The sequence below is a fragment of the Lepidothrix coronata genome, unplaced genomic scaffold, assembly GCF_001604755.1.
Source record: "Lepidothrix coronata isolate B3197 unplaced genomic scaffold, Lepidothrix_coronata-1.0 Scaffold132, whole genome shotgun sequence".
Classification (NCBI taxonomy): Eukaryota; Metazoa; Chordata; class Aves; order Passeriformes; family Pipridae; genus Lepidothrix; species Lepidothrix coronata.
The window spans coordinates 444,078-463,048 of record NW_016690312.1 but is presented as its reverse complement, the minus strand read 5'-3'; the positions used below and the strand labels follow the sequence as shown (position 1 = coordinate 463,048).

General features: G+C 44.5%; 2 protein-coding genes and 1 long non-coding RNA gene across 6 annotated transcripts in view; 1 reads left to right on the top strand and 2 right to left on the bottom strand.

Moving 5' to 3' along the window:
• KCTD15 (potassium channel tetramerization domain containing 15) overlaps positions 1–12,925 on the top strand; it is a 43,267-nt gene extending 30,342 nt beyond the window's left edge. For 3 of the 4 annotated variants that reach the window (XM_017826925.1, XM_017826924.1, XM_017826923.1), the window contains exons 4-5: positions 5,979–6,284; positions 11,744–12,925. In XM_017826925.1, the coding sequence (XP_017682414.1) occupies positions 5,979–6,284; positions 11,744–11,899 (462 nt within the window). In that variant the 3' untranslated portion in view covers positions 11,900–12,925. Of the gene's footprint in view, positions 1–5,978; positions 6,285–9,279; positions 9,806–11,743 lie in introns of those variants that run through there. The other variant, XM_017826926.1, reaches the window with a different exon arrangement.
• Positions 1,073–5,970, bottom strand: LOC108503177. The gene is made up of 3 exons (XR_001876750.1): positions 4,208–5,970; positions 2,498–2,592; positions 1,073–1,183 (listed from the first exon to the last, which is right to left on the bottom strand). It is a non-coding gene; the product is annotated as an uncharacterized LOC108503177 (long non-coding RNA).
• Positions 12,926–16,679: 3,754 nt separating the features above from the next.
• The window catches only part of LOC108503175 (transcription initiation factor TFIID subunit 4-like), a gene marked incomplete at its 5' end in the record, with an annotated part of 146,327 nt that continues 144,035 nt past the window's right edge, over positions 16,680–18,971 (bottom strand). Inside the window, one exon of the mRNA XM_017826922.1 lies at positions 16,680–17,039. Within this exon, the coding sequence (XP_017682411.1) occupies positions 16,872–17,039 (168 nt within the window). The remainder of the gene's footprint in view (positions 17,040–18,971) is intronic.

Here is an 18,971-nt window from a genome sequence, read left to right as displayed (position 1 = left end):
GCATGATTAAAGTGACAGAAGACAATAATCAAAGGCAGCAAATGGAATCACTCAGTGTTTCTAAATGCAAAACTCTATTTAAGGTATAAAACCTGACAGGTTTTCCAGTGAGACTTGCATTAAATGTTCTTTATGTCAAACAAAGCATTATCAAGTGTTTTGAATATTTATTAGTTTTTACCCCTTAATTTAATCAAGCAGTTTATTAGCCTCAAGGTTTAGCCAAGTTGCTTTTCAACTTGAATTGCTGCTCAGATGGTTATTTTGGAAAGTTTGGAATGTTAGTACTGCACCAGCGTTATTGTGTTTGCTATTTTGGTGTTGTTTTCAGACTAAGTTAACACTGAAATGCAGGAAAAGTGGGGTTTGTGTTCTGAGGCTAGTGATTCTTTATTATCAAGTCTGAGTGGTGTGTTTACAGTGAATATTAATTACACTTCCAACTGCTACTCAGACAGAACTTGAAAGTGTCTCCCAGATCTTCCTGCTGCAAGCAGCTCTCTTATAGTTCATACAGTTTTCCTGGGTTTGGGGGATTTTAAGCCACATGAAGTGTGTTGAGGAATTACTGTGAGTGGTTTGGCTGAGTTCTGCTCTGCAGCCAAGCAAGGTGATGGTGAGCAGCCCCTTGCAGCTCCCTCCTCCTGCACTGTTCAGTGTCCTGTGCATGGGACCACAACGTCCTGGAGCAGAGCACGGAGCCAGCACCCCCTGGGTCTGCCACGCTGCTGGGTTAGGGGGTGGCTGGCACAGGAACTGCTCCTCCTCTGGTGCCCAAATATTCTCTGCCTTGATCTCCACCCTGCCAGGTGTTTCCCCAGGACGTTTATGAGCAGCACGTGTCTCCCTCACTTCATGCAGAACCAGGACCCATTGTACCTCCTTGTTTGAGACTCACTCCCTGCTCAGAGAGCATCAAACAAAAATAGACATAGGCAATGTGTATATAGTTACTCCATCTGAAAGAGGGGAGGAGCACAAATGCACAGGACATCTGAGTTTTATATGGATTACAGAGGTCACCAGAATGACAAGGCCACCACTAATTTATTAATACAGTTACAAAATTAGTGTGCTTTCATCTAATTTTAAGTCTTCTCAGACTGACCTTAGCAAATGGTGCAGTTGTCATCACAGAAGTGAGCAACTTTCTCTCGTAGCCAGGAGTCAGATCTTCACAGCACTAAAAATATAAAAGAAACGTTGAGTCAGAATGACAGTTTGTTGTTTCATGTAATAAAGAATAACAAGTGAAAAATAGGCAGAAAGAGCCATTTCAGCCTGTTCAGGAGTCAACGTTAGGTACAAAAAAATACAAGATATCTTTGGTACTGAGAGAGCAGCATCAGGGTCACGGGAGACACGGTGTCTCAGTTTCTGTTGGGTATCTCTGCTTGTAGTTGGCAGATCTGTACTGACCCACTGCACCGACATCAGAACAGCAGCACAACCAGCCTTGAGGTCACATCTCCCAGCTCCTCCCCAGGAAGATGCCATCCTTGTCATAGGTGACTGCAGAATTTAGCCAATGTGAAATCCACCAGAAAAAAAAACTTTTCTGTCCAACAATAAGCAGAAAGTTATTTTTTTGAAAGACAAAAGGCTGCATCTTTGAAAGATCTGTTTACCTTTGCCATGAGATCTGAGTGTTGGCCAGATGTGGATGGAGGAAGGCTGTGTGCATCCCACCTGCCTCTCTGCTCCCTTTTGCAGGTGAGCTGGCAGAACTTCCCCACTAGTTCCTACAACAGCCATAAGAAGTTGAAGCTCATGGTAGCTATGAATGCTTTTTGTGGTACTTTACAGAAAAATTAGAGGCTGTACTATCTCCCCATTCAGTCTAGCCAAGAGCACCCTGCTTGTGAGCAGGGACCATTACTGGCAGTGGGAATCACCTTCGGAGTAAAGTGGTTTTCCTCAGCTAAAGAGAAGCAGTTCCTTTAGCTCTCATAGACAGTGCTTGACTCTGAGCTGTGCTGCCACAAGGTACACTGCTGTTAAGAAGCTGGGAAGGTAGGGAAGTAATCCTTAGAAGAAGTGGAAGAGGCATTAGTCCTGCAGGACAAGGAACTCCTGGATACTGTACAAAATCTGCTGTGGATGCTGCTCAGCAACACTGCATTGGCACCAGGGCTGGAGCCCCTGTGAGACAGAGGGTGCAGTATCCATGTGCAGTGTCCCAGAAGCTGTGCCAGGCTGCTCTGAGGCTGTCTCAATGAACCCCTGAGCACTTTGCCACTGTAGCTACTCCTGTGCCTGGAAATGTGCCTTTTGGATAGGTCCAGGGAGATTCATATCTACATCTGCCTTTGGTAACTCATCAAAACTAACAGCATGGAAATGTTTTCTTGCAGTTCCTGTGGCATCTTCCTGGCAAGGTCCCTTGTGGGTTGAACTCTTCTACTTCATATTTCTTACTAAACTTTTGCAAATCCAAATCATCATGTAGGATTTTATATCTACAGTGCAAGGGTGGACCTACCTATGCCAGTGTTACCTGGGCATCCTGAGCATTCAGTGCAGATAGTCCAGAGCTGGGCATCGCTTCCAGTCCTGTCACAGACACACAGCTCTCCAAACAATGTATAAAACCTGAAGGGAAAGACCGTGGGCTTGGAGGTGCGTTGAGTGTGAGACCCTGCCCAAGCACAGGCTTTGGAGAACTGGACCCCCATGCTGTGAGCCACTCATTCTTTGTTCCTGGTTTGGGGGAATCCTCTTCCCTCCCTAAAAGCACTGCCAGATTCCTTTGGGATGCCCCAGTCCCTGAGTGCAGAAAGGCCACACAGCCCATAAGAGGAGCAGAGCGGGTCGGGCTGTGCTGGTGGTGCCCAGCTGTGCTGTGGGCAGCACGTGGAGTGGGGGGTCACACAAGGTGTCCCTTCCCAGCACTGTCACTAGTGGACAGCAGTGAATTTCTCTTGCCTACAGAAAACCCTTTTTATCCCCTCTACCTGTTACAGCACAACAAATTCCTTTTGTTGGCCCTGGCTGACAAGAGGTGCCCAGGCTCCCTAAGGCTGAACGTGCACTTTGCCCCTTGGCACCAGTACACCTCAGTTCCCAGTGTCCATTACAGACCCATCTTTCAGGTGCTCAATCCAAGTGTGGAATAGACATGGGATGAGAGTCTTATGTTAGAACTAACCCAAACACCTTAGCTTAACGCAGGCAGTTATGACCAGGTCACCTTGTCCTACAGAGCATGTGATGCTCCAGCACAGCCCAGATTTCCACACAGCCACCTCAAGTGTGGCTGTGTCAGTCTGGGAACAGTAGTGGAAGAGCTGTTTCATTTGAAAGCAGGTTGTCTTCTCACAAAATGAAACAAGAATATAAAATTTATCCTGTTTATTTTAGGGCAAATGATGACTAGCAGGAGTCACTAAGGAGCTGCATTCCATGCAGTGGGCTAAGAGCTGGCTGTGGGGGAGGTCGGGGTGATGTGATCCTGGTTTTGTTTGTTTTGTGGCAGTACTGTTTTGGCCCGGGGGTGCAGCCCATCGAACTCCTGTGATTCAGGATACTGTCAGGCTAGTGCAAAGCCCAGTGAAGGCAGCCAGAGCCTCTCCTGAATGTAATGGGCTTTGCATCCAGCCTCAGGAGCACTGCTCTCTGCTTCCAGAAATGAAGGACTGCTTTTTCTGTCACTGTACCATCTCTTCTGGGTTTTACTGTGGAATTTTCTTAGCACATATTCGCTTGATTGCCCTTACAAATAATACCTTATTTTATAGTGACCATGAACCCAGATATTCTAAAACTAGTTTTTCAGGACCCACTGAAAACAGTGGATGACTTTCCATTGCCTTCAGTAAGCACTGGGTGCTCCTGTTCCCTCTACAGCATTTCATTTTTCCTTAGCATTGCATGTTTTCCTTTGTTTGAAAAAGAGCTCCGTGGCACCAGCAGATGCCAAGTGAATGTTTGGTAGGGCACTGCACACACCTCTGCAGTGAACATGGTTGGGTGGTGGACTGTGCTGATTCAGTGTCCAGCATGAAGATTTCAGGAAATTTGGGACAGGGTTTTTTTAATTTAGGGCACTAACCCCTGTAGGTTTAAACTGATCCCCTGCTCAGTATCCGGGGAACTTCACTGGTTGACAGAGAAAAGCAGCAATGGTTCAGCAGAGAGTACTGGTTTTGGGGAAGGGTGAGAATACCTTCCATCAGGGGACCAGGCTTTGGGGCTGATGCTCTCTTACCTGAGAGAAGGTAGTGCAGCCAGTGCCCGGCTCTTTGCCTGGCCTGTTCCCAACTCTGGTTGTTTGCAGCATGCCTTCTGTACGATTTCTTCTTTAATCTTCCTGTTGTTTTTCATCTCCAAGCTGGGTTCCGTGAGTGTGTTTGTTGCCCTCATTTCTTCCCACTTGCTCTTATCCCTCTTCCTCTCTGCTCCGGTCTTTTTTTCCCTCCCTTAGCAGTGTGTGCATTGTCCCAGCCTTAACAGACATCAAAGAGATGTAAAGCATTGGATGTCCCTTTTGTAAGGCGATAACCTTGCCGCTGTCACTGTGAATATTCATACGTCTCCAGGCTGCAGGCAGCCCTGGGGTGAGGGAGCACCTCAGCTAACGGTGGTGGGTCTGTGGTGCCAAATTTGAACAGAGCTAACTGCTTTGGTTCAGTAATACCCTGCAGCAGCAGATTTTACAGGTTAATTCCAAACCACTCTGAAGAGTCGCACCTTTTTGTGCTGCGTGTTCACTTGATTCCCTCTCTTCCCTGAGTCCCTGGGCAGCAGCACACCCGTTATTTTTCATGGAATTTGAGTGCCCATTTCTTGATTATTCCTTGTCATGCCATTCTTTCCAGTCCAAATGATTCCAGTCACTTCACTCTTGTGATTTTTTTGTTTCATTTCACTGGTGTAGAACCAGCCTTTGTTCCAGGTGTTCCAGCATACTCCACAAAAGTCAGGTACTGTCTTACCTGGGGTGCAGCATTTGCATCTTTAAAGAGGTGCAAGAGCCAGGAAAGCAAACAGCAGGTCTTTGCTGGTGCCGTGCTCTTTTTGCTCCTCTTCCCCTCAGGAGGCTGAAGGAGGTGGTGTGACCACTTTAAGCAGAGTGCTCAGTGAGGGTGTCTCCTTCTCCTTTTTCTCAGGCTTGGCCTGGTGGGCACTGCTGCCTCCTTGAGTTGGGGGGGCTGACACCCTTTGCCTCCACGTACTCTCACGTGGCTGAGGTGGAAAGATGTGTCAGAAACCTGATGAAAGGATGTGCATCTGATGAGGATGTGCAGCAGATATCTCAATCACTGAACTGGGGACTGGATCAAATTGGGAATTTGAATTGCCCAAAGCCGAAGTGAAGTGATGGACAAATGGCAGGAAAGAACAGCTTCTTTTAAGCTATTGGAGTGCACAGCTGAGCTCCCAGCCAGCAGGATGGTCACTCCCTCCATATAATTTACCAGGCTCCAAAGTATGCTTTAAATACATGAATAGTCATGAAATGCAGGGAGCAGCTGAGCTGCTGCAGCTGAATTTCAGCCTCAGCAAAGACAGGTGAGAAGTGAAGCTGAACTGACATCTCCATCTCGTAACATGTGTGAGAGGCGACAGCGAAGCCTGAGATCTGTTGTAAGATCAGAAGTATCTGAGGCCAAGACTGAAGATTAGGGCTTGGAACATCTTCTCTTACATCAGTAGGCTTTGTTTATTGCAACCAGCTATTTTGATTTCTTAATCCAAGACTAAAGCCTTCTGGCATTGAGCTTGTGGGATAATAAATGAAAGGATAATTCAGTGCAATGGGAACTTCATGGTCAGCTCAAATAGATTCAACACTAACACCATGTGGTTTTCTGTGTAGGTGTAAGATGAAGATATGTGGATACCTGTTGCCTTTGCGCTCTTGCTGACAGTACATAAGCCTAAGTAGGTCAAACAGGAACAATACTCGTTTTTAAAAGAGAACTATAAGCATTTCTAGTTTCTCTCTCTCCCTCTCTTTTCTTTTTTCTTCCTCCCAGGACTTTAATCTTTTATATGAAGAAGCAAAGTATTACCAGCTGCAGCCAATGATTAAGGAACTTGAGCGATGGAAACAAGAGAAAGAACAAAGGAAACATTTCCAGCCTTGTGACTGCTTGGTTGTAAGAGTGACTCCAGATCTGGGGGAGAGAATTGCATTGAGTGGGGAGAAGGCTTTAATAGAAGAGATCTTCCCAGAGACTGGGGATGTCATGTGCAACTCTGTAAACGCAGGCTGGAACCAGGACCCAACCCACGTTATCAGGTTTCCCTTGAACGGATACTGCCGGTTGAACTCAGTGCAGGTAATGAATGGCCTTTTGGTGCTGGCTCATCCATTTGCTGGGGTGGTTTTTTTATTATGTCTTCTTCAATTATATGCAAATTATTTGCTTCTGCCCAATTACTTTCAGTGCTTATACTGTGAGGAGACATTTTCTGCCTGGTGAGATCACAGTCTTTCAGGTTTTCCTAAGTCTAAGCAGAAAAATAGATTTAGATTTTGTGTATGTTAGTGCCATGCTGGTCTCATAATGGTGTTATACTGATAAATGCTAATTTTTTCATCAATGTATAGCCTTCAGCAGTTTTTTTTTTCCTCCAAAGTGCCTGCAGGAAGAAAGAGAGAGTTCCAAAAACTACAAAAAAAAATCTCCACACCATTTTATAGAAAATGCAACAATGTGTAAATGCATAATTTATGTCTCACTCATAATTAAATGATGGTGCCTGCGGGATGGACTTAAAAAAATTGATCTCTGCACTTTTTTTTTTTTTTTCAAAAGGATGTTCTATAAAAATTGCCCAGAGTATTTTAAACAAAATGTATTTCATTTTATACGCAGAGTTTTGACGTTAGGTTTAAAATTAAACATATGAAACAAAAGAAGATAACTGGACAGATAGGTGGATGGCAGCAGAAATAAATACGTGGCCTGTGTTTAGGCAGCTGCCTGAGGGACAAGCAGTGCCATTTCCCAGGGATCATCACCACAACAGCCAGAGCTCCGTGGTGTGGCTGTCCTGGGGCTGTGGAGAGGAACAGGGGTGATGATGCCATTAACTTGTGCCTTAATTAACAAGGGCAAGACAGAGCTCTTAGTTTGTGTCTGCCTTTGGAACAAGCTGCAAATACTTGTGTTATGGAAAGGGAAATCAACCTGTAGGGGAATATTTCCAAACATACCATCCCCTGCAGGTGGGGTGTGGCTGCAGGTGTGAACTGGGCTGTGGGAAATGCCTTTGTGGTCTTGGTAAACTCCCCTGTGGGCAAATAGCTGCAGAAGAGCCCATGGCCCAGCCTGGCCAGGGTGGATGGGGAGGGAGGTGCAACAGCCAGGGAGGACAAGAACCTAGAGGTCCTGCTTACCTGTGGTTATTACACATCAGCTGAGGGGCCCTCCACCTCCCAAGCTGCCAGGTGACAACATTTTCAGGAGACCTGTAGTTACCTGAATATGTAAAGATGGATGGAGTCATTTTAACACCCTGAATTCGATGGTGACACCCCCCTCCGTGGGGCAGTGTTCCCTGGTGCAGTTTGCACTGACATTGTTGTCTGAAACCATCCTAAACCCAGCTGCTGTGGATGATTTTTGGTTCGAGACTCCCGAGTGGTGTATTTGGTTGAACTTTAACAGCCTGTGGTTAATTCTGCACAGTCCTTTAGCAGTTTGATGTCTGGCAAGGTTTGGAGTGGGCTGCCCCGAAAGCAGCCCCGTGCTCTGGCAGTGGGACAGGGACAGTTCATCCCCGTGCTGGGGGAGGAGGGAGCAGCTGCAGTTTAGCTCAGGTAGGTGGAGAGGGAAGAGCATTTGTGTCTGAGCCCCGCTGTCCCTGTGATCCACTTAGATGCACACAAGGAATCAGAATAACTGCAGCAACAAAGGGTCCCTGTGAGCCACTCACCAGCTCAGCACTGCCAGCGGCCTGGCAAGGCACTGGGTGCCCACACGGCTTAGCATGGCCCTCTTTTATCCACAGCAGTGGAACTAGTAGGGTACGTGTGCTTGTAGGAAAAGCTGTACACTAATTACTGTTATTATTTGAATGTGTTTTGAATTCAGTCAAAATTCAGTCAGAATCAAAGAGTTCACATTGTAAAAAAAAATTCTCTGTCAAAGAGTCTGCAGTATAAGTAATACTATTAAATTACATCATTTTACTAAATTACATAATTTTACTATATAATTAATAGAAAGTGTTTTCAAACACTTTCTGGAAAACTATGCATTTCTGAGACCAAAGGCTCAGCTAATTATCATTGGCTCTGATGAACTCTGGTCAGTGCACAGGCACTGCTCTTCCCCTTCCCAGGATTTTTTTGCAAAATAATATTAAGTCAGAAGTTGGAAGTACAGTGAAGCAAACACACAGACTTAAGGGAGATGGGTAGTGGGTGGAAGAGCACAATTGCTTCCAAAGACTCCCAGAGAGCAACACAGGAAGCCTGTCTGCTATCTGCTGAGATACTTCTCTTCTGTCTCCCTGTGCCCTGCTGAATGTATTTGGTAGCAGAATTGCACTCTTTATACATTTTCTTCTTATATTTTAAGAATATTTTTATTAAATGGTTTGTATCAAGAACTGTGCCTATAAAACAAAAAATGTCAACACTGAATAGGTAGTGGTAGGCAAAAAAATACAGTAACTCTTAATTTTAGACCCATTTGTAATTATATAAAGGTATAAAGGTTTTTTCAACTCCTTGCAACAGGTTCTGGTGAGAATCATGAGTTTACCTTAGAGAAAATTCTGTGATGCTTGTGTATGTTGAACACTAATTAGGAATGTGTTTGTTAGTATTCTGCAAAATTTACATGAAATGAAGTAAAGGAAAGGATCATGTTTCCATTTGGAAAACCTTCCAACAAAATCAGATGCACTTGGAATATTGGAAGACAGCATATATGAAATCCTAGCACAAATCCTTTATTTATTACTGTGTGTGTGTGTCCCACACACAGGAGAGTCACAGTTGAGACTCACTTCTGGCATATTCTCTTTGGAGATTTTCAGGAAGGTAGCTCTGATTTGATTTCAGAGATGGTTACTCTTTCCCCTGTCCATATCTTACCTTCAGAAGAAGTGATGTGCGTAGAGTCAAATTCTCTTAAGTGGAATTTAAGCCTGTCCACATTCAAAATGCTGTTGAGTCTCGTGCACGTGCCAGGGTGTACAAACCAGTGCCCAGCACCCAGGGCAGCCCTGCAGGAGCCTTGCTCTTAGACCTGAGCTCGGCCTCATCCAAATGACACTTAAAACTCTGCAATATTTAAACATTCTCTGCATTGTTTACAGGATTTGGCCTGTTTCGTTTCGTGCTGAGAAAATTGATGATGCCAAGGTTTTTACCCCTGGATTGTGGCCTGCAGTGTGTCCTTCCAGCACGTACCGAGCACAGACGAATCGCTTTGTTCCGCGCGGTGCTCTGAGGTGTAATGTCTGCCTGGACTGTGTGTGTGCACAGAGCAGGCTCGGTGAAAAAGAATCCTATGTTAACATGCAGCCTTCCATAGCTTTGGTCTGAGGCAAGCCAAGGGCACCCCCGTGCTTGTTTTGTCTTACAAGCAAATTGATTTTTAAAAGTTTTTAGCAAGGATTTTGAAGTCCCGTCTCTCTCAGAAATCTTAGCTGTCAATCCTCTGTTCCACTATCCAGTTCAGTGGGAGAAGGCTCCTTTCCCGTGGCTGGGTTGTCTCTCATCTTCATCTTGCCAGGGCTAGGAGCAGTGATACATAATACACTCAAAATACACTCCCAGCCTGCTGATGTCTTGTTCCTCCTTCCGTCTCAAACTCCTCCTGGCTTCCTCTCTGAGAGGAAAAAGTGTCAGTGTCTGCACCCTATTTCTGTCCTACAGAGCCCACACAGCCCGGACAAATAAGGGAGATGAAAGCTTTCTCTCTCTGTCTTTTAAATGTATTTTGATAACCCACTCTCCTGCCCCTTCTTTTCATCTCTCTCAGTTCATTATTCTTCCATACTCTGGTGTTGTTTTTTGATCTTTCAGTTCTACAACTTTTTTACTGTGTAGAGTATGTAAAAATCAGGGCAAAAGTCAGGGAGATTTGGCAGATGTGACTTGCTGAGAACGTTAAGTCCCCATGTCCCAAGGCCAGGCAGAGCTCCTCAGGCAAGTTGATTTGCAGCACACTCGGCGTGGCTCAGGCAGAGCTGTGCTGGAGCAGCCTCTTTCCTTTGCCCGTCCTTAGCAGCCAGGGGAGCAAAAGTAAAATGTTTTAGTTACCACTGAAAACCCAAACCCTGGGTTGGGTGCAGATGGTTAGCACAGGCAGCCTCTAAGGAGGGACTGAACAGATGAAAGCCAGCAAATGATGCTGCCATGGTTTGCACTGCACTGCCACACCACCTCAGACACAGCTGTTCTTCTGAAATCATGTTCCTGGAAAAAACAAAGCCAACAGTCAGGCTTTGCACTAAGAAATGCACTGTGGCCTCACGTGGGTCTGTGTGTGAGGGTGAGGGCAGTGGTCTGGAGTGCAGTCTCCAAAGTCAGTGCAACTGCTGGTGTGCTCAGGGGGCCGCTGGAACTGAAAAAGAAATTAAATTCTTTCTACAACCTGTGCCCATGAAAGTGGGCCGAAGGTGGGTGTATTGCTTAGACACTTCTCTAGGCTGAGTGAACAAGTGGCTTGGTCCCTGTTGCTGAGGGTGGCTGTCACATGGGGATGCTGGTGTGGCCAAGGCCGTCAGGTTCAGTAAACCACCAGTTCACTTCCCACGTGCTGCAGGAATGGAAGCAGTACCTTGGGTGAGGCCCTTGGAGAACAGCACAGGCTGCTCCCCTTGACAGCATTTATCACACAGAAAACCACAGGAACTGCTCTTCCAGGCTGCTGCCCTGGACTAGGGAAGCACCACGGCGTCTCCTCTGGTGGGTCCTGCACTGCAGATCTGCCAAAGGAGGATCTGGCATCTGCTCTCACCTAACTCTGGGAGAAGCCTGTGTGCGTCCTGCTCTGCTGGGAACCAAATATCAACACGCTCACACATGTGAAAACACGGCCCCGATCACACTGCCAAGATCAGCATGTCCTGGGGTAATGTGCTGTGTGACAGTCGCAGAAATTAAAGTTGCCTCTGGGTTCCTTAAATTCATGCATCTAAATTGCACCAACTTTTCTTTAGGAGGAGAAAGAAAAAATACATATTTGGGCAATACAGATTAACCTCTTTCTTGGGCCAGAACATTTCCCTATTGTCCATGTCTTGGCTCTGCATCCCATCCCTGCCATGCTTAGCTACCAGCAGCCCTCCCTTCCAGTGAGGGAGAACAGCTGCCATTGCCAGGAAAATCTGGTGGATGTGTCATTCAGGCTCTTGATACATTTTCATCTGCCAAGGAAGACCTTTTCATCCCCTCTCTGTAAAATTGTTCATATTACTAATGAATAATGGGCACTTTTTATAACAACTTAAACCTGATGTTGCTTTCTATAAGCAGTAAGAGATAGCATCAATATCACCACAGTCCAGTATTTTACTATATAATGTACTAAGCTGCTCTGCAGAGTGCTTATTTCTTTGATTAATTTTTGTTTTCTACAGAGGTTTGCTGAGAGCGAGACTTTAATCACAGTATAGTCATTTAACAATAAGTTATAGAATTATAGCTGAATAATATTCATTCACAATGAGGACTGGAAAGACTAAATCCATCATTTAGATCTGGTGCTTCTGACTGCTTTTATCACTAAAATTTGCTAAATATTAATCTGATTTTTTCCCCCCCACATTGCAGGTGCTCGAAAGATTATTTCAGAAGGGATTTAACGTGGCAGCTTCCTGTGGTGGTGGGGTGGATTCCTCTCAGTTCAGTGAATACGTGCTGTGTCGCGAAGACAGACGACCACAACCCACCCCAACAATCAGAATAAAACAGGAGCCCCTGGACTAGACCCTCCCTGTACCCCCTTTGTAACCGTAGAAGTGTTTAATAGTCCCTTATGTGAAACACTAAGGATTTGCAAAACAGTATTAGCAAACAGACTTTGACTTTATGTTGCCAATTAGTGGTATTCTGAAACTACCTGTCACATAGCCAGCCACGAAATGCATTTGAGAAGCCAGTTGTCCGTTCGTCACGGTGGAGTTCCCGAGTGCTCAGCACAGCAGGTCTCTGGGATGGACTTTGGGCTCAACAGCACTGCTGTGGAACAGGCAAAGCTTTCTAACCCCCTGACCCTGCACTGGACTGGACTTCTGCAAAGACCAGTTAAAGCAGTGGGATGGATCAGCAGGAGCTGTGGTTCTGCCAGCCTTCCCAGGGACACCCCAGTGCTGTGACACGTGGACGTCTGTGAGAGGAAGATGGAACGCTAAAAACTGCACTGAGACTCTCCCTGACTGCCACACCTCCATATCAGACGTGCTTTACACCTCCAGGCACCACGGGGCACCTCTGTGATTGTACTCACCCACACTAGCAAATGGCTTATTTTTATACGACATTTCCAACTGAAGTCTCTCTCTGTGGACAGGATCCAGAATCAGAAAAGGACCGATTTATAGTCAACTGGTGCTCAGTACTAAAAACCCCACACAAACCAAACAAAAAAAGTGACAAAAAGTTAGACAAGGCCGATTTTTGCAACAGTAGGGATCTGGAAGCACAAAATAAAATGCCATCCACCATCACACAAGGGTCACATACCCAACACGGAGCTGTAGCTCTCTTAAAGCCAGTCTTGTTTTGACACAGAAACTGTTTAAGTTTTGCATCATCAAAGAAACGTGGTTCTGCCAAGCAAGCTCTGCCACCCCTCGTTAATCATTTACTAACCATGCTAGAAGCCCACATTTAGGAGGAAAGTGTAAGAATTTTGGACAGGCCTAACTCTTTATGGGTCTGGAATTCTTGCAAAGAGCTGTTAAAACCCTGTACTGCCACTGCCGGATGAAAGCAGGCCGCCTTTGGTTTAAATTGTTTTATTAATTTAAATTATTATTAAAATATTAGTTCTGTAGCCGCCCTCTACCTGTGTACCTTTCTCTGTAACGAAGTCAGGGGTCTGCAGGAGGGTCCTGCTCCTGCCAGGAACTGGCATCGACTCACAGGGCTCCCTAACTCAGGAGACAGCGCCGCGTTCGCAGGTGCGAGGTTATAAATAGCATTCTGCGAAATCCTGTTTGTTGCTGTTCAGCATGATTGGGTCCTCAATAACTAATTCATGTGTTAATCACAATTTAGTTTCTCCCACATTAATTTACAGAATACTGTTGTAGATGCTGAATCTTAATTAAACTCGTTTTAGATGCCCAAATACGGCCATGTAGAACAAGGGAGAGAGTATTAGGTGGTCGACAGTTCTTCAGTGCCAGTTGGTTGCAATCAGGCAAAATTTAAAAAGTCACATTTAAGACTAATATTTTCAAAAGCGATGAGCTGTACTGACTATCCAAGGAACAATCTAGGCAGGGGTCTAATTTTTGGAAAAGGGCTGGATACCTGTCCATGGAAAATCAGACCTCTGCAGGTTTCCTCACCTTGGTCACCCAACTCAGAAATCTCTAATGGCGATCCTGGCCGGTTGGCCTGCTACCTTAGCAGAACAGTTGAGCAAATCTGTCTACTTTAAGAGTTGTAAAGTTATTTTATTTTGTGGTTTTATACTTGTACGACATTCTAAAGTCGCTAGGCATTGCCATATTTGAATATATGGCACAACATTCACCTTTGTATGTAAGATATCTGTAGAATTGTATATTATACATTTAATATTGTAAAGAACTTAACGTATAATTGTCATGTATTTGTGTATGCACATTTCTTATACAGTACTTCATGCCATAAACATTTCTGTAAAGTAAACGAACAAAAATAAGCACGTAGGGTGGAACACTCACTGTATCTCCCATGTTGTTTGAAAGAGGTGAGAATTTTTGATTGTGTCTTCTACAGCCTTTAGCTCCATTCAGCTTGATGTAGCCATGTCTCACAGAAAGGAAAAAAAAAGTCTTTTTATTTATTACTTTCATACATTGAGTTCTCTTTCAGTCCAAAGTATCCTTAACTAATCTGTTCAGGTTCCTGTTTTTCCTGTATCCACCCTGCCGCCCTGACCAGGGTCAGTGGCACTCGCAGCGGCTCTGGCAGCGCATCCCCTCCTGTTCTTACCTCAGCCAGGGAGCAAAGGGGACCCCTCCTGGGGACATTGGATCACAGGGGCCCAATCCTGCCCCTGGTGCTCAGCCAGGCCTGCCCAGCTCCGCAGGGCTCTCTGCCCGCAGGACCGGGCGCTGAGCACCCACGGGCAGCTCTCACGGGCACCAGGGGGGATGATGCTTCTGGACACGTGTAGGACATGGGAAGTATTTGTGGTTGGTTTTTCCTCAGTTTGGTGTTTACCGTGGTTTTTTTATGGCTCAATGAAGCAGCTCCAGTACCTGGGGCAGCTTTGCTGAGGTGGCACTGGAAAGGGTTCCAGGCTGCACCAGCCGAGTTAAATGTGAAACTCGAGACGGAAAGTTTGAACCATGACATCACAGCATTGACTGCAAAATAGCACCAAGGCAAGGAAGACATGTGGAAACAATCAATTTCTTAGAAGAAAAATGCCTTTAAAAAAAAAAATTGTTAAGCTAGGACATGTTCTTTTAGTTAGTAACTTCAGGTCACTTATTTAAAGATTATTACAGTTTCATTTATATCTTTTTTACTTATTTCCCTGTATTTCTAGGCAGCAATATCAACAAAAACTGATTTGAATTTTTACTTCTGGCCTTAAACCATAGTAACGCAACTTAATGAAGAACATTGCTCAGCTTGGCTAAGAGAGGTTTCAGAATGCCACAGCCGCTCCAGCGAGGCCCTGTGTGCAGCCAGCAGATGGTTCTGCTGCGGAGGCCGAGAAGCTGAGCCTGGTTTTTCGCCTAATTCGATTGAACCCAACTGTTCTGATTCGCTGTTGCCGAGCACTGACCCCGTGGCCCCACAAGCACGAGCCCTCCCAGCACTTTGTGTGCAGGGCTGTCCCAGCCCCGCGCTCCCAGCGCAGGCAGAAAGGGAAGGAGAATGTTCTGTTGTGCTTATTGGACTCGTGGCTCCCCAGAAAGCAACTGCTGAGTGCATCCATTCTCTGTGCTAATGGCATCGAGGTTTGTTGACAATTTTATTAGATGTTTCACAAAGGATAAGAATCAGCACAACAAAACATTGAAGTATTTGGGTTTTAATATTTCTTTGTGAGTATTCTGTTAATATTTTGATGCAAAATGTTTTCTGACCAGTGCTAAAGAACTACAAGACAATGTGAAATTCATGTTTGATAAATTAATACTGTATGTCACTCGATGTGTTACTTTAGTAAATTGTTTTATTTCTTTACAAAATAAGTACAAATAAGGGAGTATGTTTTCACACAAATTGGGGGTATTTACGAGTATGTACAGAAATCATCAAAATAACGTAACTCTAATAAACACAAGGCCTTTATAAACAATATGTACAAATTATCAATACATTTAAAACATAACTTTACACTTCCTGGCCTTAAATACCTTATGAATAATCTTTTGGCTAAATAGCAGCAGTATAAATTTTCTTCTGCTTTTCATAAACCTTAAAAAATAATTAAAACCTTTGTTTTTAAAACTATTGGACAAATAGTTCTATTTGTGCTTTTGCTATGGTTTCCCATCAAAAAAAAAAATATTGCCTCAAAAAAGTGGCAAGCATAACATAGTAAAAATGGAAAAGATAAATAAGCAAATGTCTCCCTTCCGTGGTGACTGGTAACACTTTTAAAGTCTGAAATACAACTTGTGCCCACCTGCCTGTGACTGCTCCTCTCCGATCCCCATTAAAGACTCACACTTGACCTCGCTCGGCTTTGGTGTGGGCCCAGAATTCCGCTTCAGCAAAGCATTTAAAAAGCATTCCTCCTACCTTTTAGCTACTTACAACTATTCCTTATGCTTAAAGCCTGTTCATGAGCCTCCCGGGACTGGAATCCAAGGCATCGCCACCCCTGGTGGCACCGGGATTCTCACCGGTCCCAGGGTGGAACCGACCTCCAAAAACCTTTAGAGCGGCTTTAAAAATCCATATAGAATACTCTAAAAATCTTTACTGAACAATACTCTCTTTTAAAACCACCATTAAACCATACTCTTTGCAATAAATAAATTAACATCTTTTAGAAAATAAAACCCAACTTTGAATCATGTTACTAACCAGCTGCTACAAATGCACAAAAGGTCGAAGGGGTTTAGAAAACAACTGGAAGCTAGTCAGGGTAACTCAGCTGAGACCCAAGCACACAGACTTCATACACTTAGGATTTGGTTCAGCAAATGGCTCAGGAAATGAGCTGTGCAGTAAAAGCAAAAATCCCAAATATATAGAATTTGTGAGAGTGTGCTAGTCTCTTGGCTGTGCAAAAAACCGCCGTTATAACTAAGCTAAAACAAGACCAGGTACCACCATGGTTGGTGAGACAGCGCCAGTAAACGAAGAAGGAAAGCCCACAGGTGAACACACAGAACACCAGGGGTGGGCCCAGTCCTCTGACCTGTCCCAGTCCTGGCCAGGAGATGCTTTAGGTGAGCCATTGCAGCAGCCTTGCATTTGTGTGACTGCAACACCAGCTACTTCAGCCTTACCTAAAATGGCCAAATGGAGCAAGACTTGGATGTTGGTTATATCTGTGGAGTTAACATTTTAAAACCTTTTGCACTTTTTTTTTTTTTGGTGGTTTTTATATTATTATTTTTTTTTACATAAAGGAAATTTATTGCATGTGTCTGACAATTTTACAAAACAAAATTACTGGAACATTGACTTCTGAAAAAAATAGAAGGCACATTAAAATGAGAGCTTTCAATGTGAGTTGAGCTTCTGTATGGAGCAATCAGTACAACTGTTGGCTTTATTTAAGCAGAGCTCGATAGAGCAGGAGAGAATGGCTCATTTCTCGTTCCTGTTCCATGTAGAAGATGAAGTCCCTGAGGTTTACACGTGTTATTTTCTGTCGTGGATACTGCCTGGGGGAAGCAGTGCCCAGGCCAGCCTGACTCCCACCAGACACACCGAGACCCTGCAAAGAAAACACGGCAAACTCGTAAGTCCTGCAGCAGTGAAGAGTTCCCTCATGCTCAGGTTTACAGCTGCTGACTGCTGGATTCTTTTAAACATCTTCAGTGGATTACTGAGCCTCATTCTCAAAGCATTACATGTAATGTTTTTTATCATTATTCTTTCTACTGCGTTTCACCAAGTTAACCCGAGTAAAGAACTCAAGTGCAAACATGTGAGACAACACCTTGTTCACTTACAACTCAGGACAAATCTGTTCAGTTCTCCTGCTACAGTCGTGTTCCCTGTAGATGTATTTGACCAGTTTAAATTCAGGAGCCTTTTGAGGACCAAGCTATTTGCAGCAGATAAAGCCATGTGTGCCCCATCCTCCTGCACATCCCGGCACTGGAAACAGGTGAGTGGCATATTTGGATGTTGCTACTCTGCAGGTGCAGGTCCCACAGGGGACCCCAGCTCTGTCCTCTGGGTCTGCTGAAGAAAAGGGCTCAGTGGGGGGAGATTCTCAACTCGAGCAGACAACCAAAAATTCAGTAAAAAGATCACGAAGACTTAGACATTGTGTGATGATAAAGACAAACATTAGTATACATGTTTCTACAGCTATGTTAAATAATTATATATTTTTAAATTGGTATATAGGTACTGAATTACTGAATACCTCATCCTGACTTTGTATATGGAGAGAAAATTCCCAAACTGGGCCCTAAGGACGCTGTGAATCTGAACGTTTAGAAATGGAAAGGACCTAATTACAGTCTCTGCAGTCTCATGGAGTTTAAAGTGAAACCTGGTCCACACATACAGTTCTTTTTTCATCTGTAGGAGTCCATTGTTTTTATTAATTCCAATTGGTTTGTAGCAAAATAAACTGTTCTAACTTAGAAAAATAGGGTTTAATCTCTAAAAAGATTTAAGCTATGTTTCAAACCTGTAAGACATCTGGTAAAATTTTCAGTACTTTTAATATCCCCAAATTTACTTAGTGCTGTTCAAACCTACCTTTCTTTCCCCGGGAAATACTTATTCTAAGATCTTCACTCCAGCCATTAAGTACACAGTTAAGGGTAATTTTATTGAAAGGTTGTAGGGGAAGCATTTATGGTCTGCTGAGACATGGCACTCTTCCTCTTGTGTACCATAGTCAGTCAGACTCCTTGCAGAACTGCACCATCCATGTTAGTTCTCCTATACCTGCTTATTAAATTGCAGCAGTGGGGCAAATCCTGTTCTCCTGTAACCACAAACACAAAAGGCTTAATGGAGTGCAGTGAATGTGGCTCAGCTTGCAGGGAATAGTGGTAGAAGCCCACAACCTTTGAGCACCGTGAGCATCTGAACTGAGGGATTCTGTCCTCCAGTGTGGAGTAGTTTGTGTTAATTAATTGATTGAGCACGACCCTCCCTGCTCACAGGAAAGCAGCTGCAGCTGCAGGGGCTGCTCATCTCTGCTGGAGCCAGACACATGCCCAGTGCATAATCCATGTATTTACTGGTGCTCCGAGTTCAGCCTTTACACCAAAACCCTTTGCATTCCTGAAAGAAAAAGGATCATTTAAACCCTTAACTCACCACCTTCCACAGGCTGGAACAACATCGACCCTTAACCTGCCTCCCAGCTGCACCCTGACCACACACCCACTTTGCCAGGGCTGTGCCCACTCTTTCTAAGCCTTCAAGAAACCACTGTGTATATATTTATTTTAAATCAAGCTGACTCAAAAATATTTTTCCTTCTTCTCTGTTCCCCACATGGTGCATCTCTCCCCTGCCCACAGTACTACTTATTTCAGGTTCATCCTGACGACAGGACCTGGACAGTGACAAACACACTTGAAAGAAATGTGGCCACCTTGAACTCCTTAGAAACCAGTGTCCATAGCATTCTGAACTAGAAGCATCCCATACACACTTACCAAATAGTAACAGAAAA